At 33.5% G+C, this 24,238-nt stretch overlaps 5 protein-coding genes across 5 annotated transcripts; 2 read left to right on the top strand and 3 right to left on the bottom strand.

Moving 5' to 3' along the window:
• Window positions 1-949, top strand: LOC137834524 (dehydration-responsive element-binding protein 1B-like). Its single transcript, XM_068642551.1, has one exon. The coding sequence runs from the start codon at window positions 28-30 to the stop codon at window positions 766-768; it is 741 nt and encodes a 246-aa protein (XP_068498652.1). The 5' UTR covers window positions 1-27; the 3' UTR covers window positions 769-949.
• An 11,536-nt stretch (window positions 950-12,485) lies between these two features.
• On the top strand, window positions 12,486-15,145 carry LOC137834401 (uncharacterized). Its single transcript, XM_068642457.1, has 7 exons — window positions 12,486-12,620; window positions 12,707-12,831; window positions 13,014-13,758; window positions 14,049-14,240; window positions 14,347-14,859; window positions 14,940-14,991; window positions 15,132-15,145. Exons 1-7 carry the CDS (start codon window positions 12,486-12,488, stop codon window positions 15,143-15,145), a joined length of 1,776 nt encoding a protein of 591 aa, XP_068498558.1.
• A 634-nt stretch (window positions 15,146-15,779) lies between these two features.
• On the bottom strand, window positions 15,780-16,664 carry LOC137834400 (protein MAINTENANCE OF MERISTEMS-like). The gene is made up of 3 exons (XM_068642456.1): window positions 16,413-16,664; window positions 16,257-16,319; window positions 15,780-16,187 (listed from the first exon to the last, which is right to left on the bottom strand). The coding sequence occupies exons 1-3, from the start codon at window positions 16,662-16,664 to the stop codon at window positions 15,780-15,782; spliced, it is 723 nt and encodes a 240-aa protein (XP_068498557.1).
• Window positions 16,665-16,686: 22 nt separating this feature from the next.
• On the bottom strand, window positions 16,687-17,411 carry LOC137834399 (protein MAIN-LIKE 2-like). The gene is made up of 2 exons (XM_068642455.1): window positions 17,163-17,411; window positions 16,687-17,070 (listed from the first exon to the last, which is right to left on the bottom strand). Exons 1-2 carry the CDS (start codon window positions 17,409-17,411, stop codon window positions 16,687-16,689), a joined length of 633 nt encoding a protein of 210 aa, XP_068498556.1.
• Window positions 17,412-21,084: 3,673 nt separating this feature from the next.
• On the bottom strand, window positions 21,085-23,026 carry LOC137834523 (uncharacterized). Its single transcript, XM_068642550.1, has 3 exons — window positions 22,861-23,026; window positions 21,511-21,667; window positions 21,085-21,393 (listed from the first exon to the last, which is right to left on the bottom strand). Exons 2-3 carry the CDS (start codon window positions 21,664-21,666, stop codon window positions 21,346-21,348), a joined length of 204 nt encoding a protein of 67 aa, XP_068498651.1. The 5' UTR covers window position 21,667; window positions 22,861-23,026; the 3' UTR covers window positions 21,085-21,345.
• Window positions 23,027-24,238: the final 1,212 nt, after the last annotated feature.

The raw sequence follows: 24,238 nt of genomic DNA, 5'->3' as shown, positions 1-24,238 counted from the left end.
ACTCTATTATTCTTCATCATCATCATCATGGATGTAACCATGAACAGAGTGGAGACCGAATGTTCTTATTACTACTCTCTCTCTTCATCACCATCACCCACTTCTTCTCAAAGCCAACTCTGCAACCCCAATTCTCCATCGGACAATTCACCATTTCAAGCAGAAGCAACAAAACCAGCGTTGAGTTCTCACAAGAGGAAAACTGGGAGAAAAAAGTTTCGTGAGACACGACATCCAGTGTATAGAGGGGTTCGTCAGAGAAACGGTGACAGATGGGTGTGCGAAGTTCGTGAACCCAACAAGAAATCAAGGATATGGCTTGGGACATACTCCACGCCAGAAATGGCAGCTAGGGCACACGACGTGGCTGTCCTAGCACTTAAGGGCACCTCTGCGGTGTTGAACTTCCCTGATTCTCATTCCGTTTCTCTTCTTCCAGTTGCAAAGTCATCTTCAGCTGCAGACATCAGACTGGCTGCAGCAAAACTTTCCGAGGTTTTTCCACCTTCTTCATCCTCTACAAATGATTCAAGGGTTAAAATTGAAACTAACCCTTGTTCACTGGAGGCTGTTGCTGATTTTGCCAACACTTTGAACAATGATGACGGGTTCAACAAATCAATGTTTTTTGACGAAGAGGCCATTTATAACATGCCAGGTTTGTTAGATAGTATGGCAGAAGGTCTTCTTATTACTCCACCTTCTATGAGGAGATTTGATTGGGACGAGGTTGATTGTGAAACAGATCTCACTCTCTGGACTTATTAACAACATTAGAGTGCAGATTCTACGTAGAATGTAACATTTCTGTTTGGTTATTCAGAGACTTAAGACCGTAGGTTAAATTAAAAAATTTAAGTTGAGGATTTTCTGGCTTACAAGAGTTTAACTAGTTATATTGCATTACGATCAGAGAAAGAGGAAATAATGACAGATACGTGTAGAGAGCTTCACTTGAAGGAATTTTCAAAAATGTCAAATTCTTCACCACCATGATAGCAAGCAGTGCTATTGACAAAGATGACAACACAAATAATAATAATAATTTAATGCAAATTATGGATCACAAGGCTGATAGTATGATCAAAGTTTGCCAAACTAAAAGTGATTAAATAAAAAGTTAAATATCCTAATAATATAAAGCGAAATTGATTTTTTTTAATAATCCAAACTATAAACTTTATATTAAGATAATTATTTTGAACTAACCATTATAAAAAATATCTTGATATATCTTCATCGACATGTCGTATCGTATATGCGCCAGAATTCATTGAATCTTTAATTAGTTTTTACAAATTAAAAGATTTAAGCAGTTAGAAAAACTGAAAATCATAAACACACGAATTGAAGGAGGGGGCGTTTGTGGTTATTACTTACCCAGAAAACAAAAAGACATTGTCGTAGGTGGTCCTCCAAGGAGTGGCCGGTGGATTCTATAATTGTGACACGAGTGGACCAGAAGCATCTTCCCTCATATGGAAAGCTTGGTGGCGATGTGAGATGTAATATCCCAAACTAGAGCAAATTTATTATTATTAATTTTCTTATTATTTTATCGTATAATCATACTAATACGTTCAATAAAAATTTAATCTTTAATTAATTTATGTTGACATTTATATTCCCTTTGTAGGTTAGGTGTGTCGAGTTTTGTCACTTGATTTGGCACATTTGTCTGTTGGCAAAAATCCTGTTTAGGTGTGTGGTACATGCCCTTATGCCCTTATTTTGAGAGTGTGAACTCATGGTGGGTCGATATAACTATACTTGTTGGATTTCTATTTCTCATACTGGTTTATTTTGGTTGATTTATAGTGTATCCTGGGTTGGTAGGGTGTTAGGAAACTTGTTTTGAGTATTTTGTATAAGGGTTAGGACACTCTGAAGTGTCTCATTTTATTTTATTTATTTTTTCTGATAAAAAATAAAATAATATATATATATATATATACATGGATGTTAAAAAACTTATATGAAAACGTTTTTAATTCAAGTGAAAAAAGTTCGGTACTCAGATATGGTTCTAAGTTTCTCTTTGAAATCTATGCGTGTTTTTTTTTTTTTACCAGCTGAAATCCATGGTTCAATAGTAGGGTTTGACATTTTCATCAGTTTGTCTAAAGATGTTTTGTTTTACTGGTAAAAACATTTCACATCTCCTATGAGATCTTGGTAAAATATCTCTTAGTCACACAAATAGTCAACTTTCATTATCAATAAAATCATTTATATCAGTATTTTTCCACAATATGGATGAACATAGTTCTATGATGTAATTCATTACATTAGTGCACCTCTCACACGCGCATATGAACGTAGTCACCATTTTGTAGTTAAATCTCTACTACAGTTTATGTCATCTTGGGCCTATCCAGAATTTGGGAAGGGTCGTGATCATGTGGGTGTACGAAAAAATCCGTACATGATGTGAATTTTGAATGACTGTTATGTTGAATAATAATCAAAGGTAATGTTACAGGATTCAAGCGATTAAGAAGCCACTAAGTAAAAAATATTAATCGCTCTAAAATCTCATCTAGAAGGAGGGATCACGGGAAAATATTCATTTTATCTCGATTGTATTTATGGAATAACAACCCTCTCAAACAATAATTTTAGTAAAAGATCCATAACTAACTCTTTTAGAAAAAAAAATCCATAACTAACTCTTTAGAAGATAATTATTTTGTTTTAGTGCTATTTTTTTCTAGAATTAATGCAAGTTGTAGATCCTCTTTAAAAAGAAATCTCATTAAGGGAAAAAGAGATCGAAAAAATAATTATGGGTTGGTTCAAGGGAAAAACTCAACTCTTTAATCACTCTATAACTCAGAAAAGCCTTTGAACCAGAACACTCTTTTTTTTATATGAATATGTTGTTGCAAAAAACGGATAATTTTCCCACTAAAACAGAATCCTAACAGAGCTACCCGACAAATAATATTGAATAAACAGAGCGGAATAATAAAATAGATAAAGAGAAAAAAACACACCAGAAAATTGTTAACGAAGTTCGGCCAATTTAACCTAATCTCCGAGCACAGCTGAAACAGCGCACTTTTATTATTATGGGAGAAGATATTACAAATTGGGATATATAACAGTGAAGGAGGAGAGTTAAATTTATAACCCTCAAACCTCCTTTCCAAACAATGAACCCACCGATGTGGGACTTGGGATTAAGCCAAAATCAACAAATCTCCACATTGACTTAATTTCAAGTCCCACCTAAAACAAATCTTCTCAAAACATAACAAAAACAAACTTTGCAGTGCTTCAAATTTGCACCTCCGGGCGCCAACTTCAAATGTGCAAGATATTAACCAAGTCTAAACAGTGTTCAAACTTAGTTCTTGTAACCACCTTGATGAGCATATCTGCAGGATTCTCCGTAGTGTGAATCTTCTGGAGAACAATCTCCTCTTCTTCGAGAATCTCACGCACAAAGTGATAACGAACATCAATGTGCTTCGTCGTCCGTGCATGAAAGACTTGATTCTTTGCTAAATGAATAGCACTCTGACTGTCAGAATATAACTCAAGTTGTTTCTGACCAACCCCCAAGTCTTTAAGCAATCCATGAAGTCAAATTGCTTCCTTCACAGCCTCTGTAATCGCCATATACTTTGCCTCTGTCGTAGACAAAGCTACCGTAGACTGCAAGGTAGACTTCCAACTAACTGGCGCTTTTGCTAAAGTGAACAAATAGTCAGTTGTAGACCGTCGCTTATCCAAATCACCTGCATAATCAGAATCACAATATCCAACTATGCATTGACCAAGTGATTCATCTTGCCCAAATACCAATCCAACATCTAAGGTACTTTGGAGGTACCATAGAATCCATCTCACAGCTTGCCAATGACCCTTGCCCGGGTCATGCATGTACCTGCTAACAACACTCACAGCCTGTGAAATATCTGGTCTCGTACACACCATTGCATACATCAAGCTTCCAACTGCATTTGCATATGGGACTTTCGCCATGTATTCTCGTTCTTCATCAGTCGTCGGAGATAAACGACTACTCAATTTCAAATGAGGAGCAAGTGGGGTACTTACGGGTTTTGTATCTTCGTGTATACCAAAACGTTGTAGTACCTTCTGCAAATACTGCTTCTGTGACTGCCAAAGTTTTCCCCTCTCTCTGTCCTTGTTTATCTCCATGCCGAGAATCTTCTTAGCTTCCCCCAAATCCTTCATCTCGAACTCTTTACTCAACTGAGCCTTTAACATATCAATCTCAACTTGGCTCTTTGTTGCAATCAACATATCATCAACATATAAGAGTAAGTAAATGTAGGAACCATCTTCAAGTCTGTGCAAATACACACAGTTCATATTTGCTTCTCTTGTACTTCTGATCCTTCATGAACTTATCAAATCGTTTGTACCACTGTCTCGGAGATTGTTTCAGTCCATACAACAATTTGCTAAGTTTACAAACCCAATCTTCTTTACCAGCAACCTTGTATCCTTTTGGTTGAGTCATATAGATTTCCTCCTTCAAATCACCATGTAGGAACGCGGTCTTTACATCAAGTTGAGCTAGTTCCAAATTCAACTGTGCTACCAAGGCCAACAAAATTTGAATGGAGGAATGTTTAACAACTGGAGTAAATACCTCATTATAATCAATTTCCTCCCTCTAAGCAAAGCCTTTAGCAACCAACCTTTCCTTGTAGCGAATGATAAGTGTCTAATTTCAGTAATATTTCATATTAAAATATAGGCACTTATGAGAATTTATTGCTAATTTACATATAAAATAATCCCTAATTTATGAATTTATACCTTTTTACATTTTTTATGATCTTTATTTGAATAAGAGTATTTTATTCCCAAATTTGGTGTTAATTGCAGATTTCTAAGGAAGATTGGAGATTTGGATTAAAGATGAATGATTTGAGCTAAAAAGATAAAGATAGAAGGTCCCAGAATGGAAAAAGATGCAAAGAAAGATTGGGCTTTTTTTATGTTTTATCATTGAGCCCATTAGCGCGACACAATAAACAACCTAACCCTAGAAAACTAGGATAAATAGAGGGCTAAAGGCTCAACCTTAGGGTGCTAGATTGAGAAGAAAACACCATAGAGTGAATTGTAACCCAATTGGGAGAATGGAAGGTGCTAGAAGTATGCGTGGCAAATTCTACCCTTTGGGATTGGGAGTAATATGCTCAAACTCTTATGTATTGAGGTGATATCTTATATATTAATATTCAGTTCTTGATTGATTATTGGTATTGTTGTTTTACTTTTAATTTTCCGTGACAAATTGAGAATCTTAAATCTGACCGGGAGGTATTTTTAGAGTTCGGACCTAAACAACAATACTTAACATATTTGAGTGTTAGAAATAGACTTGAAATGTTAATTGCTATTAAACGTCTGAGCTTCCTTCTAAGTTGTTCTTATAATTATGCGAGGGATCGATAGTTAGGGGACATTCTTAAAGATTTTATATGCGAGGAATCGATATAAATGATTTTTATACGAGCATCAATTTCAATCAAAGAACTTAATATTGACATGCTAATCAAAATACTTGAGAGTGAGAGAGATGAAACTAATCCTTATTTTTCCAATTGAAACAACTAATTCTTTGTTTGTTTTCTTATTGACCAGTGCCAACACAATTAATTCAAAACTCTTTTAATTGTTCTATTTTTTATATTTAGCGATTATTGTACTCGATAATTCACTGTTCCTTGTGGGATCGATATCCGTCCTTAGGGACAATTATTACTTCTGACAAACGCGGTGCACTTGCCGTAAAAAGTCATCAGCGAACATCTTCTTTATTAGGAAATCCTTCTTTCTTTGCAAATACCCATTTGCACCCAATTGCCTTCTTACCTTTTGGTAATTGTGCCAGCTTCCATGTCTTGTTCTTCTTCAAAGACTGCATCTCCTGTTCCATCGCACTTACCCAATTCCCACTCTCTAAACTCATAATGGCTTCTGGGTAAGTGGATGGAATGTCATCAACAACTGGAAGTGCATAGGCAACCATATCCATGAAACAAGCAGGCTTTTGAATATCTCGTCTCTGTCTTCTAACTGTAATTGGCGCTGATTGCTGTTGAGATTCTTGGGTAGGAACCTCTTCCTCATCTGACTCTTCTTCTGCCATAGGAGAGTCACTTGTGGTATTTCGTGTTGGGATCACCACTGTCGGCTCTAACTCCACCTGCTTCCGGGCACACTCCACCTGTTGTGGAGTACTATCAGTTCCTTCTGGACTTACCTTCTTTAACATGGAAGATTCATCAAAGGTAACATCCCTGCTAATAATCATCTTCTTTGCCTCTAGACACCACAAACGGTATCCCTTCACTCCAGGACTAAAGCCCATGAAAAGAGCCTTCTTTGCCCGTGGATCCAACTTTGATTCAATCACATGATAATATGCAATAGAACCAAAAACATGCAAAGAATCATAATCAGTTGCAGGTTTTCCAGACCATACCTCTAACGGGGTTTTGCAATCTATAGCAGATGATGGCAAACGATTGACGAGATATTGAGCGTATGTCATAGCCTTAGCCTAAAACTCTCTGCCTAACTCAGCATTAGACAACATACAACGAACTTTCTCCACAAGTGTCTTGTTCATACGCTCTGACACCCCATTCTGCTGTGGTATTTTTCTAACAGTGAACTGCCGAACTATGCCACAATCTTGGCATCCCTTCAGGAACAGATCACTCTTGTATTCTCCTCCATTGTCTGTTCGGAGAACCTTAATCTTCCTTCCTGTCTGGTTTTCAACTTGAGCTTTCCACTTAAGGAAAATTTCAAAATAAACACCGAAACTCTTCTGGAAAAATCATCCACAAAAGTGACAAAATAATGCCTACCTCCGATTGACGGAGTCTTGGCAGGTCCCCACACATCTGAATGCACATAATCCAGAATACCCTTGTTATTGTGAATTGCAGTGCCAAACTTCACTCTTCGTTGTTTTCCCAGAACACAATGCTCACAAAATTCAAGTTTGTAAGCCTTCGTACCTTTCAACAATCCCTGCTTGGTAAGAATTTGCAAGTATTTCTCTCCAGCATGTCCTAACCTCATATGCCACAACTTCGTTGCCTCGACATCCTTCTTAGTGCTAGAAGTTGCTACCGCTACTGTCCCCACCACTGTACTACCTTGATAGTAATATAGATTGTTCTTCCTCACGCCTTTCAACATCACCAGTGCTCTTGAAGTTGCTTTAAGAATTCCATCTCGCATCGTCACAACTAAGCCTTTAGATTCTAAAGCCCCCAATGAGATGAGTTTCTTCTTCAACTTTGGCACGTACCGTACATCCCGCAAAATTCTGGTGGATCCATCATGATTCCGCAACTTCATTGAACCTATCCCAGTTGTCTTACATGGATTATCATTACCCATGTAAATAACCTCGCCATCAAGTTCTTGAAATTCAAAGAACCATTCCCGAATAGGTACAACCTGAATCCAATATCCACTCATCTGGATAAGATGATGCTAAAAGCGAGACAATTAAAGAAATATCTGATTCCACATCATTTTTGCATTCTGCAACATTTGCATCTTGCGGAGCCTTCCCTTTCTTCTGTAGTTTTGGACAATCTTTCTTCTAGTGTCCTTTCTCATGACAGAAAGCACACTCATCTTTGGCAACGGCTCGACCTTTAGACTTAGACCTCCCTCTTCTCCCCTTTGTCTGGCTTTGCTGACGACCTCTTGCCACCAATGCTTCTTCTGATGTCGTTGATTTGGTTTTCATCTTATCCTGCTTTCTCAATTCATGACTATATAAAGCAGAACAAACAGCATCTAACGACACATTCTCCTTCCCGTGAAGGAGCGTAGTCTCCAAATGTTCAAATTCATCAGGAAGAGATGATAACAACATCAAAGCCAAATCCTCATCCTCAAACTTCACATCTAAATTCAACAAGTCTGGTACTAATTGATTAAACATAGTGATGTGTGCATTCATAGTAGTACCTTGTTGGTAGTCAAATCGGAACAACCTTTTCTTCATCAGGAGCTTGTTCTGACCACTCTTCTTCAGAAACTTGTCCTCCAATGCCTTCCACAGTTTGTGTGCAGAAGTCTCGTTTTTTACAGCATACTTCTGCTCTCTGGACAGGCAGGATTGAATAATTTCGCATGCCAATCGGTTGATGATGCTCCAGTCTTTCTCCTTTACCTCTTCTGGTTTATCTCCTTCAATAGCAATATCAAAACCTTGCTGAAAAAGAGAGTCCAAGACCTCTCCTTGCCACATGCCAAAATGTCCAGTGCCATCAAATATTTCCACCGCCAATTTCAAAGTGGACACCGGGAACCTTGACCATGATGACGAGGAGCCCGACACTCTAGATACATCATTCGCTTATTCTTCTTGATTTGCCATTACAAACTCAAAATATAATATTCAATATTACAAATAATTTCAAACAACCCAATGGTGAACCTTCGGCTCTTGATATCACTTGCTGGAAAAACGGGTAATTTTCTCACTAAAACAGAACCCTAACAGAGCTACCCGACAAATAATATTGAATAAACAGAGCGGAATAATAAAAGAGATAAAGAGGAAAAAACACACCAGAAAATTGTTAACGGAGTTCGGCCAATTTAGCCTAATCTCCGAGCACAGCTGAAACAACCCACTTTTATTATTATGAGAGAAGATATTACAAATTGGGATATATAACAGTGAAAGAGGAGAGTTAAATTTATAACCCTCAAACCTCCTACCCAAACAATGAACCCACCGATGTGGGACTTGGGATTAAGCCAAAATCAACATATGTCTCTCACACTTATGAGATGCAATCATACCCTTATGCTTGAACCTTTGGTACAATTTTTTTATGAGCGCATCTTTTTCACTAATGTGGACGTAACCACGCCCTAGTGGTTGAAACTTTGATGTAATTTTCTATATGAGCATTCCTTCCACACCCATGTGGTTGAACTTCTGGTGCAATTTTCTACATGACACTCTTTCCTCCCCATGTGGAATCAGTCACAACCCTATGGTTGAACATCTAGTGTAGTTTTCCATATGTTCATGCCTCCACACCCATGTGAACGTATACACCCTTGTGGTTGAACTATTGGAATTGTAGGCCTAAAACAAGAGGGGGTGAATTGTTTTTAAACGTTTTTCGCAAACTTTGAAGGTATGAAGAAAGCCAATAAAGAATCAAAGCCACAAGTTACAAAACTGTTTTAGTTGATTTCCAAAAAATCAACCGATTGTTTTTATTAGTAGTTTATAAAAACAATTTAAAACATATATAGTTGAGATTAGGGAAAGAGAGAATCTCACAAACAAATTTATATTGGTTCACTCTTACACCAAGAGCTACATCCAGTCCGCAAAAACCATTAGGTATTCCACTATGTAATCAACCACACACACCAAAGAAGTGATCTTGAACCCCCAAGAACACATACTTCCTTTGGTAATACAACACACCACAAATCAAAACAACCTTTGACTCTATGAATCACAACTCTTTACAGAAATACAGATCAAGAGAGAATAAGGAAAGATTACACAATAGTCTTATTCCACTCTTGGCAAGTTCAATCAAAGTTTGATGTAAATCTTGGAGAAAACTGTTTTCAAAAGATTAATCTCATATCATTACTACCTGGAGCATTAAACAACCTATTTAAACTCCAAAAGGTAGTTAAAATCATTTAATGAAGGAGCCAAAACAGTTTTGAATCAATTAAAACAGATTTACCAAACTTAATATATTATGTTAAGAGTTTTCAAAAAACAATCGGTTGAATTGTCGAAATAACCGATTGAATTGGCTTGACAACAAAGTTAACCCATTTAAGTTTTGTCAAACCTGTTTCAAAAACACTAAGTGTCAAACAACCGATTGAAACGATAAAACAACTGGTTGTTTTTTCATTTCTTTGTAAAACACTCATTTCCAAAAGGATTTGATTTAAACCAACTTTGAATCCTAACTAAGAGTGGATTTACAATTCAAACTACTTAGAACACACACACAAGCTACATCCAGCCTTCAAGCAATCTATAGAGATTTGGAGACATCAAAGCCTTTTTCAACATGAACCTCTAATGTAATTTTATATACTAGTGTTCCTTCTACGTTCAGATAAACAGAGTTACACCCTTGTGATCAAACCTCTAGTGTAATTTTCTTTATTAATGTTAAAAAAGTGTAAGGTTGATATACCACTTTGTCAAGGTCAACTTATGTCTAACAACATATCAAACACACCAAACATTAAATATTTAACCTTTATAAAAGTGTAGTAGCTCTAAACTATATTAAAAGTTGTAAAACAATTATATTAAGAGTGTAATCACTCTAAATTGAACAACAAATTATATTGAGAGTTTGATCGCTTTAAATTATACTAAAGTAAAGTAGTGCAACAATTTATAGTAATAGTTTCATAATTTGAAGTTGTACAACTATTTCTATCAAAAGTTTAACTACTCTAAAATGTGTTAAAAGTGGTATAGTGATCTATATTAAGAATTTAATCTCTAAAATATGTTAAAAGTGGTATAGTGATCTATATTAAGAATTTAATCCCTCTTTGGTGTACAACAATTTATATCAAGAGTTTAACTACTCTAAGTTGGACAGTAATTTAATCGTTCTAAGATATAATGATTTAATTGTTCTAAAGTTGCACTAAAATTGACCAATAATTTATATCAAAAGCTTAACTGTTCTCAATTTATGTTAAAAATTGTATATTGATCCATATGAAGAGTTTAAATACTTTTGATTATACTAAATCTCCAATTATTCTAAAAGTTGTACATTGATTTATATGAAAAGCTTAAATGTAATATTGTTGCAGTACTAAAGGTTGGTTGTACATAATTTTATATAAAGAGTACTCTTAATTTGTAAAAGTTGTAAACCATTTTAATACAAAGAGTTAAAATTCTTTTGATAGTATTAAATGTTATATAGTAATTTAAATATAAAAAAAAACATAATTATTTTGTATGTAAAGTTTTACACTATCTATATCGAGTGTTTCAACAGGAGGTGACTGATGCATCTGAAGTGTACACTTTGATGTAAACTAAGGTTTGATCTTGGATTTCCGCAAAATTACATTCTGCTTCGTTTCCTTTTTCGAGTTGGTGCTTGGAACCTTTGGAATGTATGAGATTGATCGTTTGATGTGACGTTAGGATCTTTTTGTATGGTTAGCGTTAAGGGGTGTTAGGTAGGTGTTACGTGCCAGTCTCTGGGTACAGTTTTATGTATAAGGATTGAACCACCCCTGAAGTGGTTCGCATTTTTATATTTAATTCTTATTGTCGATGAAATAATGGAGTGTTTAAAATATTTTTGTTTTGTACTAAAAGTTGTACTATTTTATATAAAAAACTTAATCTGTTTTGGTTTGTGTTAGAAGTTTTAGCCAAACTATATAAAGAGTCTATAGACTTTCTATCATGCTAAAAGATGGACATTGAATAATAAAGAAAAAAAGTCTCAAAAGCTCTAAATCATCTAAAAGTTACCAGATGATTTAAAAAAAGGTTGTGAATAGTAGAAATAATAGAAAGAAATGTGCATTCTCTATTTACAACGTCATAAACATATTTGAGTCAAACAATTTTAAAATGTTGGAAATATAAAGATACATGTCCTTTATCTGTGTAACCTTCATTGACAACATTAAGAGTGCTTCTTCCTGCACCTCCATCCCTTCTTCAGCCACCCCCATATACTTTTAAAATTCCAAATTTGTCCTTCAGTAAAAAAAGATAAAAATAGAAAATTTGTTTTACCTTTCTACGCATAGTGAAAACGAAGGTGTTTGGTCCTTGGTGTTTGGTGCTTGGTGCTTGCCGGTGGTGATAGTGGTGCTTGTGGTGGTAACCGTGGTGGTGGTGTTGTTGCTGTGGTGGGTGGTCTTCACTGCTCGTATTCTCCGTTCGTAGGTAAGTCTTCGTGCTTTAAACACTTATTTCTCCGGATTGGGTTAATCCGCTAGATCACCGGATTGTATAATCCGTGCAATGAACTTCATGTTATTCACCCCTATAATCCGGAATGTTTTTACAATCCGTAAGACAACATTAAAGTGTTCTGGATTAGTTAAACCGGGGGTAAACCGGATCCGGAACAAACATACTCACTTTTCTGGATTGTGTAATCTGATACATTAAAATGAACTATGGATTACGTAATTCGGAAGTCATTTTAGAACTTTAAATATGACTTATGGATTATGTAATCCGGAATGCAATTTGCTGTTTTAATTTGACTTATGGATTAAACAATCCGGAAGTCACTTTGAAGTTGTGAAATGCATTACGGATTATCTAATCTGGAAGGTACTATTTTACTTATGGATTACACTATCCGGAAGGGTAATTGAATGTTGTTTTTATTTTGCATACTTGTGTGAATTTATGAAAATTAGAATAAAATAGAAATTTATGTTTTATGAATGAAGGTGTAAGTATGGACATGGAGGTTGGATTGATTACAAAAAGATCGGATGAAGTAGAAATGATATATATGGAAGAATTAATGAATTTTGTGCATCAACATGAATTAGTTGAAGAAGATTATGGTACTCATTTTACAACAGATGAGGTGAGTAAAATTCCATTCTATTTATGTTTATTGCTTTATAATTTGAAGAAGTGTTTTTGTAATATTGTTGGAATAACTTTGTGTAGGTTTTTCCTTCGCGAGAAGACTTACTTGAATGGGTCCGTAGGGTTGCTTATATACTTGGTTTTGTTATTGTCATTATTAGGTCTGACATAGCAAATGGGAAGCAAGGGAGAAAAACATATGTCTTGTTAGGTTGTGAAAGGGGGGGTAGTTACAGAAAGTATAACGATGGTTTGGAGGTTACTGTAATTGGTACTCGAAAATGTCAATGTCCCTTTAAATTGCGAGGTAAACCTATTGGAAAGGGTCAAGGTTGAGTACTTAAGGTAATATGTGGTACTCATAATCATGATTTGTATGATACATTAGTTGGTCATCCATATGCGGTACTTTGAAGGAGAATAATGAGGATAATATGACAACAATAAAGCAAGTATGCAATGCAAGATACTCATACAAGAGATCAGTTAGAGGACCACGAACTGAATTACAACAATTAATGATGTTGTTAGACCGTGACAACTATCTTCACCGGAGTACATGTCATGAATCTTCCAATATTGTTAGTGATATTTTTTGGACTCATCCTGATGTTGTGAAATTTTTGAATGCATTTAACATTGTATTCTTGATGGATACGACTTACAAAACAAACAAGTATCGACTGCCTTTTCTTGAGATTGTTGGTGTGACTTGTATAGGTTTGTCCTTTTCTGCTGGTTTTGCATTCTTATCTAGCGAGAAGGAAAATAACTTCATATGGGCACTACAAAAATTTAGAGGGTCACTTTTGACATCGCATGTGGGGCCTGAAGTCATTGTTTGTGATAGAGATCTTGCTTTGATGAATGCCATCAATATTGTGTTTCCTAAAGCAAGAAACCTTCTTTGTCGGTTTCATATCAATAAGAATGTTAAAGCAAAGTGTAAAATGTTGGTTGATTCTGTCGAGGCTTGGGAAGTTGCGATGGATTCATGGAGGACTATCATTGATTGTATAGATATTGCTCAATTTGATGAGTTTGTTAAAAGTTTTGAAACTATTTGTTCACCGTGGCCATTACTTGTTGAATATGTGAAGAACACATGGATTATTCCGCACAAAGAAAAATTTGTAAAGTGTTTGACATATTCATTAATGAATTTGGGAAATACAACATCAAACAGGTATATCAATGCCTTTACTTTGTTTAGAACATGTATAACGTCTAATTGTTTTATGTTTTATACTTATACAAGGTTGAATCAGCTCATTGGTCTTTGAAACGAATATTACAAAATAGCATGGGAGACTAGTGCTCATGTTGGGATGCTATCAAGCATGTTATTTTACTTCAACATAACGAAATCGAGGCATCCTTTGAAATGAGTCTACATGTGATAGGGCACACATTCAATGTGCAGTTGTACAAGATGTTGGTTGGCTATGTATCTAAACATGCTTTGATTCTCATTGCTGAAGAGTTTGATCGGGTCAATGATGTGGGGTTGGATAGTGAATGTTGTGGATGTGTACTTAGACGGACTCACGGATTACCATGTGCTTGTCAATTAGCCAGATATGTTATGGGTGTCATTCCTCTTAATGAAGTTCATGTTATGTGGACGAGACTAAGCTTTTTCAGATTTATCTGAATGTGATTCATCATCTGAGTTGTCAATTCAACAAGAATGGGATGTCATTCTATCCCGGTTCAAACAGGTTGACATGTGTGGCAAAGTGACAATTAAAAACAAGTTGCGTGAAATTGCCTACCCAGACATGACAACATTATGTGCACCACTTAATGTAGTCAAGACAAAAGGATCCCAAAAGAGTCAAACAAACAAATTTCAGAGGTCTACAAAACGCATCCCTTCATATTTTGAGCATGTAGATCGCATCCATATTGTAAATGATAGCTCATCATCTTTGAAGACTCCTAAGGGAAAGGTTAAGGTAACGACCAACACCAATGCAATTCCCATGCTTAATCAATTTCATCCGAAATGTCACCCTTATATTTTGGATGTAATAGATGTTAAAGCAGATGGACATTGTGGGTTTCGTGCTATTGCCTCCTTGTTGGAGATGGGTGAAGAGTCATGGCCACTTATCATAATTGATTTATTCAAAGAAATATCTCAGTGGCGTGAAGAATATGCAACATTATTAGGTGGTCATCAACGGGTAGAACATATCAAGAGATCCCTACTAGTGGATGAGTTGTCAGTGGTAAGTGTATATTCATAAGAGTCATGTGCATTGATTAATTGAACTTGTATGCTATCTAATTTCATTATTCTATTTTGCAGGCTAGTGTTGACAAATGGATGACAATACCGGATATGGGATACTTAATAGCAAGTAGATACAATATTATCTTAGTTTGTTTGTCTTTGAAACAAAATATTACTATTTTCCCATTACGTACTTTACCCCCTACCGATGTTGGTCTACACCGATTACTATGTATTGGTCATGTATATGATTCACACTTTGTGCAGGTAAAAATGGTTGATGATTGTCCCATACCTACCGCTGACATTTTATGGTGTACACATTGTTACCCAAAGGCAAGGTTATGGTCATCATATTACGTTGGTAGGATGTAATCTTTTACCCAATTAATTAGTATTAGTCCGACATATGTGAGACGATTGATGTAGACATAATTTATAATGTGGGGTTCTTATTCATAATTTATTACTTAACTTCTTATTCATAATTTATTACTTCATTTTCGATTCATAATGAATTCGTGTTTATGTCAAATAAAAATAAAATAGCAAACACTACAACATAAATTAATTAAACCATATTGTACACATACAAAGTTATTATTATTACAATCATGTAATAAAACAAAATATCAACGACGTCCACGAACATTACGTGATCGTATAGTGTACACCGCCCCGTCATCTGTCACGCTTTAGGCTAAATGCAGTGCTGCCTCTGTACTCTCATATGCGTTAGTGCCTTCAGTGACCTGACGACAATCTATCATGCGTTGGAGAATACTAACAATGCGCCTAAATATACCCTGCACCAACTTCAAAATAAATTAAACTTCTCAAATATATTGTTTAATCACATAACAATAAAAAAAAACTTACCGAATGTGCACGCTCATCTTGAGACGAGAGACCTGCCTACTCAGCATTTGGACTACGAAGGCGACGACGTGGTACAACACTGGGTCGATCTCCAAGCTCACCTCTGCGAATGTATGGATGTGACACCGTCCTGAACCAAGACATGTACTCAGGAACACATGCAGATGGACTAGAAGTAGCTGTCAAACCTGTCACCAAGTGGTGATCAAATTGCAACCACCTTTGATCAATGACATGTGCACCAGGACTCTCAGTCGACATCGGTGATGGTGGAATGCTCTTCTCGTAGCCAAATTGGCGCAACACACGCTCAGGCATATGTCTCTGTGATAAGCTGCCCAATCGTAGGTGACCCGAGAATAAATAAATGGTCTCAAATGGCCTGCTCAATATGTGGTCCTCATATGGAGTCCAGATGACGTCATCGTGTGTGAGCCCATCCAACTACACCCGCACATCACCAACCGCACAAATCTGATGGGCATCAATGTATCGTGCTGCCCGCGGATGTACCTCGTCATATGAGGGATTAATATCCCTTCTTCCCATGCCCGAGAAGTGCTCATAAATCCATGCCTGCGTAATTCCATTATATTAATTATAAAATATTTAATACAAAAAAGTATGGAATGTAACATGTGATTGCTAATTATTTGTATGGTTTCATACCTGAACAAGTGTAACATAATTGCCCAACTGCTTTGTGTTAAAGTAGGAGGCATCCTTCAACCGCTCATATAGATGTGTAAGTGTTACTGCTCCCCATGCGTATCCATCGCACATACGAAGATTGTTGAATAACAACAAGTACGAAACAGATACAGATGTGGCACTTTTATGCAAAAATAGTGCATCCAACCACATGCAACAAGTAAGCTCTAGCAGCACACTCCCAAGCCTCTTGAGCGCAACATTCCGCATATATATCTCGAAGCCAACTCAATCATACGTGGACGCCTCGACACTGCGTCATCTCAGCCTTCCCACGAGCCTCCTCCACCCCTAATAACTCAGTTAAAATAGTTGCAGCTCCGTTGTACTCTAATGGCACATACGTAGGGAATTGACCCAAAATGGGGAGGTGCAAAAGAGAAGACACATCATCAAGTGTGATGGTCATCTCACCTATGGGAAGGTGGAAGGAGTTTGTCTCAGCATGCCACCTTTCAACAAAGGCTGAAATCAAACCCTTGTCCCCCACCTCATAGCTTATATTGCATAGACTAAATAATCTAGAATTTTGTATAAGAACTTCAATCTCAGCATGAGGCATCCCAAATTTACGTAATTTCCTACCGTGGGATACCAATTTAAGTTCTCTCCGATCCTAATACAAAATTTGTATATATTTAATATAATTAAATCAATTTAAACAATAATTAACAAAAACAATTTAATTGAAGGTTTTTTCGTTCTTACCTCACCATCCCAAAGCTTAACAGCAACATGGTCAGCAAAATTTACCAGCAAAGACATATCAGAAGGTCCTCTAGGAAACCCTTCTCCCTGGTCCATTTGCCTATCATCATGTAATTCTTGTTGATTGTCATTGTCAATATTAACATCACCAATTCTTTCCTCGACAACACCTCGATCTCTTCTACGGACGAATGTCGTTGGTCTTGTTCGATCATGACCTTGAGATCCACCACCTCTTGTTTTAGCCATATCTGTCATAGGTGAACCAGGGCACATAATCTAAAAAAAAGTTCTTCAACTGGAAACAAAACAAACTAAACAAGATTGCATAAGTGAAACTCAAAAAAAAAGTCACTTCCGGATTAACTAATCTGAAATCCTAAAATTAATACTACCGGATTATCTAATCCGAAACCAACAATTAAAAAACACATACCGGATTATATAACTAATTAATCACTACCGGATTATTTAATCTGAAAACCTATGTAATCCGGAACTATTCAAAAAGACTACCGGATTATTTAATCTGAAAACCTATGTAATCCGGAACTATTCAAAAAGACTACCGGATTATTTAATCTGAAACCTATGTAATCTGGAACTATTAAAAAAGACTACCAGATTTGGAACTATTGAAAAAGACTACCGGATTATTGAATACGGAACCTAACTACACACTACCTTTTCTGTGTTGGATGAAGAGGCTCAATGCTTCAACAATGATTTGGAGTTACAATGGAAGTGAATGGTGACGAGGATGGGGCTGCTGGGCGAGAATGGAGGTTGTTGGTCGTTTGAAGAAAAGGAGGTGAATGAGAGGGGTGGGTGTCGTCGCGCCTTCTGCTGCTGTTGTGAAACGAAGCAAAGAGATAAAACAAAGTGGGTTGAGGTAAAATTAGGTTTAGTTTTAATTTTTTTAATATTATTTTACTGAGGGGCATAATAGTAAAATCAAGTTTACTATGGGGGTGGCTGAAGAAGGGATGGAGGTGCAGGAAGAAGCACTCCAACATTAATGACACGTTCTACATTTATTTTGCAATAAATTACTAGACCTTAATTTGTTGCTCAACCACTTAATTCAAGCTCATTCATGATGCAATTCTCCTTGGCTCGAATGCTTGCTACTGTGAGGAGAAGTGCTAGAATGGAATTCGTGGAAGTGTGAACAAAATATAGATAGAAGGGAGTGATTTAGTGTGGAGTATGATTCATAATTTACAAAGAGGTTTGTCCAACACATTAAGGTTCAACATAGTTAGATCAACTCTTGATACACTACAACAAAAACATGAAATAGAAACCAATTTTTAGAGACTAAAATAATTAGTTGTAACAGTAACTAAATTAGAGACCATTTTAGAAACTAAAAAAAAATAGTTTATATTATTGTTAAATAGTTTCTAAATTGGTATCTAATTAACAACCAAGCTTTTAACTACCAATTATTTAGTATCTAAATTTGGTCTCTAAAACCTTGGTTGCTAATTAGATACCAATTTAGAAACTATTTAACAATAATAGAAACTAATATAGAAACCAATTTTTTTTTTAGTTTCTAAAATGGTCTCTAATTTAGTTACTATTGCAACTAATTATTTTGGTCTCTAAAAATTGGTTTCTATTTCATGATTTTCTTGTAGTGATAGGATTCTAGGCTAGCTTTAAGAAGAAGAGGTAACCTAGAGGGAGCTAAGAAGTTGAATACCAATTTTTGCAACAATTCAACATTATATTATTCCATGTATATGTGTGCCTTAATTATAGGGTTAGGAAGCTTGTAGCGCAAGCTTCAAAATACCCTAACCATAGGCATAATGAGCATGAAAGATAAACTTGCACCACAAACTAGGGTAAATACCTTAATTTAATGCACAAGTAACTCCTAACCCTACCTTGACACTCAAGTTAGAGTTTCCTGAGTGAGAATGAGTGTCCTCTCTCCTAGGATTAGGTTTAATTACCTGTACTAGTCTTGACTCAAATACAAAGTTCCAAAATAAATTCAACACTAATACGACTTATAATACAAAGCCTAGGACATTTATTTTCAAGACTTTTCTATTTAAGGTTGAGTTTTACCTCTCAATGTAGTTCCTCACTCAAGTCTTCTTATTTCAAACTAGTGGTAATTGGCAGGATTGCATTACTTCATCTTCCAAAAGAAGGAAGATAAAATCATCCACCTACTTATCAAGATTTATTTAGATATATAGTAGAAGGATTTTTGTGTCTCTATTCACACACAAGTATTTCAAATAATATTTATTATAACAATAATTAGTTGCTAATTTTATTAGTCATGTAATAATTTGTTTGTAAATAATATTTTTATTATTATTTTATTATGTATTGTTAAAGCTTAATCCTAAATTTTTTTAACAATTCATCTTTATTTAAGATCCAAAGTTTATATAAAAAAATTATCCCAAAAACACTCATGTCATTACTCAAATTTATTTTTTTACATATTATTCTTTAATATCTTATTTAATTCATATTAAACAAGATTTCTTCACCTAGAATTTTATTTGATATTCGCGAACAGAACTTTATTTTCTCAAAGTTGAACAAAAGTTTCATAAATTAATATAAGTTGTTTTGAAAAAAATTAATATTAACATATAATTGAACTAACTTTAATTTATATAACAAATTTGATTTGATTTCAAAAAAATGGTTAATAAGAAAATTACAAATAAACTTATGGGTAAGGACTCAATTTTTTTAGTCAGTCAAATTTTACTGAAGCCTTCTTCGCAATTTTGGCTTACAGGTAAACGGGTAAGACTCCAAAAAAAAAAATTCTTCTCACTTTAAGTTACATAATCACGTTCAGGTTTTTTTTTTTATTATTATTATTATTATTATTATATATACTATTTTTTAACAGCAATAAATTAATTGTAAGGATTTATTATGTAAACTAAATTATTTATGATTAATTGGGAACAAGTCTAAAATCAATTCTAATTTTATAAAAAAACATTATGTATATGATTAAATATAATAATAATTTATTATTATAATTTAAGATTGGTTATCATAATAGAAATTATGATAATAAAAATAAGTCTATTTCAATCTAAATGATTATTGATTACGAAATTATTATGAATATAATATTAATAATTTAGATAGATTAAGATACATGTTATAATATTCATATATTAATATTAATATATCTAACTTGTTAATTTATATATATATATATGACATAAATATGGATATCATCATTAAAATAACTTAAATCAGATTTTTGAATAATTAATATTATTTTGAAATACCAATAGAATTTAAAAAAAAATTAAATGAGGGAATGTCAGATATAATTAAATACTTGTAGAATTATTAATTATAGGAAATGAATTTCAGTTTTATAATAAAATGAAAAGTCTGACTATTATAAATTGAACAATATAAAATATTTTTTAAAATTATTTATGATAAGTTAATTTATTGGAGTTTAATATTTATATTATATATTTTAATTTAAAATGTAAAATTTAAATAAAATATTATATTATTTTTTTAATATTTATTTAAAATAAAATAATATTAATACTAATATTTTAATCCTTATTCAAAAATAATTTTAGAGTCTATGATCTAAATGTTACCTAGAACCAAATGAATCTCTGCAAAATAAAGTTATTAAATAATTGTTTACAATATTTCAAATTTTAATACAAATACACTCTGACTTCCGATATTAAGCATATTTGAAATCAGATTTTTCTAACATGGATATATTAATGTACTTCATAATTCAAATTTTATGACTTTCGATTATATGACTGGTCTATATTAATATTATGGTTAAAACTTGACAATAAAATATTTTAAATTAATAAATTAAAAAGCAAAAACATGTTTAAAAATAAGCTTAACCAAAACACACACAAAAATACTAACAATATACTTTTATAAGCTTTAGTATTCATTATCATTGAGAAAATTATACTGTTTAATTTTTATTTTTTTTAATAATACCAGTACGGTATTTATACTTTCAGTAACACCACATGAAATGGAGAAACACATGAACATCCAGTTATTTACACACAAGTACTGAATTACCATTACATTATTACATATTCATTCCAAGTTTTCGGTTATCAAAGTCTGAAAACTGAAGAAATTTATAAGGAACCAAACATATAAGCAAAGAAAGTGCAAGTCATTCTTTCTTCCCCATTCCATGTGACATGTTGTAGATCCCTCTTCCCTGAGTAAAAGGTGCAAGACAATGTTAAAACTAAATAAGAGGAGACTCATTGAATGCTATTGATAAATTCAATCTGCTTATATGAAGATTATGAAAAGTGATAACAAACAAACTTACAATCAGATACAGTGAAGATGCTGCCAATGCAAGTGGTATTGCAACAGAGGTAATCTTGTCATATGGCCCTTTCAAGTAAGTGTGCTTATGGACACTCTGAAAATACTTTTGCTTCTCAATAAGCTTTTCTCGTGCTCTAAATGGTGGTTCTGACATCCTGCATAATGTACTCACTCATTAGCTTCACTTATCATCTCAGAAATGGTTTTCCCATTACACAAAAGGGGAAAATACTGTGATATGGCATGATAAACAAACAAAATTCCCTTGGATTAAAAAAAAACCTTCATAACTCCCATATTTAACAAACTTGAAGCCAACATAAATTCAAACCATACATCAAAACTACCTCACCCAACCATGTTTTTTATCAACTAAAGAAGGTAATTGTTTGTGGCAACCAGCAACAAATATTATTCAATTTGTCCCAAAGCAAAAGTTTCATGTAATAAATCTAGCATAAATAATATCATAAGATATTATATTAGAACAACATACATAAGCAAATATGTCTGAAACAATTTGTCAAACACCTCTTGAGGACTCTCTCACAAGTTGAATGACAATCAAAGCAAAAAACTCAAAATCTCATAAATCCAAGACAACAGAACAATATATCTTTAATCTAAGACAACAAAACAATATATCCAAGACATTATCTTTAATCTAAAATCTTAAAGATAATATATTCATCTATACTCAATCTTCCAACTCATCTTGAATTTCTAACATTGTGTCACAAGTTTACAACAGAACAATACATCCTAATCTGCATATTTCCAAACTAAAATGCCAATCTCTCACTCTCACCACCTATGAATCAAATTCTTGACTTTGGTATCAATTTGATATCCAAATTCTGTACACAGTAATCAATTTGGTTTTTAACTTCAGACAACAAAATTGGCTAATGGTTGTCAAATTTTACTCTCTGATTAAACATTAAAGACACCAACAAAATTGAGACTTCCGTAATTCATTATGTTTCTTGTGGCTTATCAGATGTTGTTATTTAGCATCCAATGAAGGAAGTTGCAGACAACTATGGTTCACACACGTCAGCCCTTTAGTACAAGTAACTAATTCTTAGTTGGCTGGTCTGTTCTATGCAAATACCATAACACTTTGTAACTTCTCAGGTCATTAAATTACACCAAATAGACCAACTAACATGACATTTTCCAAATTTACCAAATTTTCTGACACTGATTTAAGAACACTGGATGACCCATTGAAACACACGCTATTACGAGGAGCAAATTATAAAGAAATCAAAGCATAAAGAACAACAAAAACGATTGAAAATCAAAATGAACAATAAAATCGAAAGAAAAAGATTTGGATACTTACTTTGAAGAAAGGGTGTTACTCTAACAGAGGAAATGATAGCAGGATTGTGAACTGATGAGGATTTTACAAGGCTTAATTGAAACGTCACAATATCGTAATCTCATGCTCTCAGTGCTTCCTAGAATCTTCTGGTATTTCACTTCCATGGCCCAATCCTGTTTTTACTAACATTCTATTTTTTGTTACTTTATTTTCAAACACTCTTTGTAATTTTTTGTTCTTATTAAGTATTAATTATTGGATTTAAATTTACTTTCTTTATTTTTTTTAGCCCGTGCTTAAATATTTTGCTCGATATTAGTGCAGTAAACTATTTTGTAAAATAATTAGAAATTTCAAAACAGGGTTTTAAATTCTTTATAGATGGAATTAACCTTCTCTTACGTGTTTTTTATTGAATTTTTTTAATATCTATTTTTTCAGTTTATGATTTAGCTTTTGTAATCTGCATTGAATTTGATTGATTTATAAATAATACTCTTCAAAATAGGCAGCCTGAAATTTTGTTTTTAGAATTCAATTTTCAGTTTATTTAATAAAAACAGAGTTAATTTTTTTGTTCACTGACTATGTATTGGTTTGTTTATTAGAGATCGCTAAAAAAATTTTACGCATACTTTCTTCGAAAAAAACTTTTATTATTTGTTTGATTCTCTCTTTGTGCATTTTATTATATTTATATTTATATTATTTTCATTAATTTTATTTTGTACGCATAAATTAAAAGTGTTTAAAAATGATCCATTACGTAAACTATGATAAGATGTTCTAAACACAAAGACTAAAAGATTAAAAAATTATATCTAAGTATCACTAACAAATGAGGAATTAAAAAATACAATTTAAACTGGTGCATTTAGAAAGAGATTTCATAATTTCAAGGAAATTTAAGATAAAATAAATTTGAATTACTTTTTATTTAGATAGTTTAATTTTAAAATATTTTATTTAAATAAGATAATTTAAATTTATTAAATTATAATTATTTTATTTAAGTAGAGTATTTTAACTCTATTGAATATTTTTTAATATCTTAAATAATATTTAATAATTAAAAATATTATTATTTTTAGTTGATATTGATTGAAACTAGTTTTTAATAAAATTTGCAAAACCTTTTTCTGTTGACATAAAAGAATTGATTGGTCGAAGACACTTTTGATTGATTTTGGACATAAAATTAACATAGTTGAAAAAATAAAAAATAATCATGTAAACATTAAAGAAAAAAAACTCTAACATATATCAATCGATATTTTTATTAATATTAACAAAAAATAATATTGTCCTTATTGACCTATAAAACCATAAGTAACATGAACTTATTTAGATGGAAAAAATAGTCTTAATAATATTATAGATTGAAAAAATCTTAACA

This window comes from Phaseolus vulgaris, chromosome 5 (assembly GCF_000499845.2).
Source record: "Phaseolus vulgaris cultivar G19833 chromosome 5, P. vulgaris v2.0, whole genome shotgun sequence".
NCBI classification, from domain to species: Eukaryota; Viridiplantae; Streptophyta; class Magnoliopsida; order Fabales; family Fabaceae; genus Phaseolus; species Phaseolus vulgaris.
Note: the sequence above shows the minus strand (reverse complement) of the source record. Positions and strands in the feature narration are given on the sequence as shown.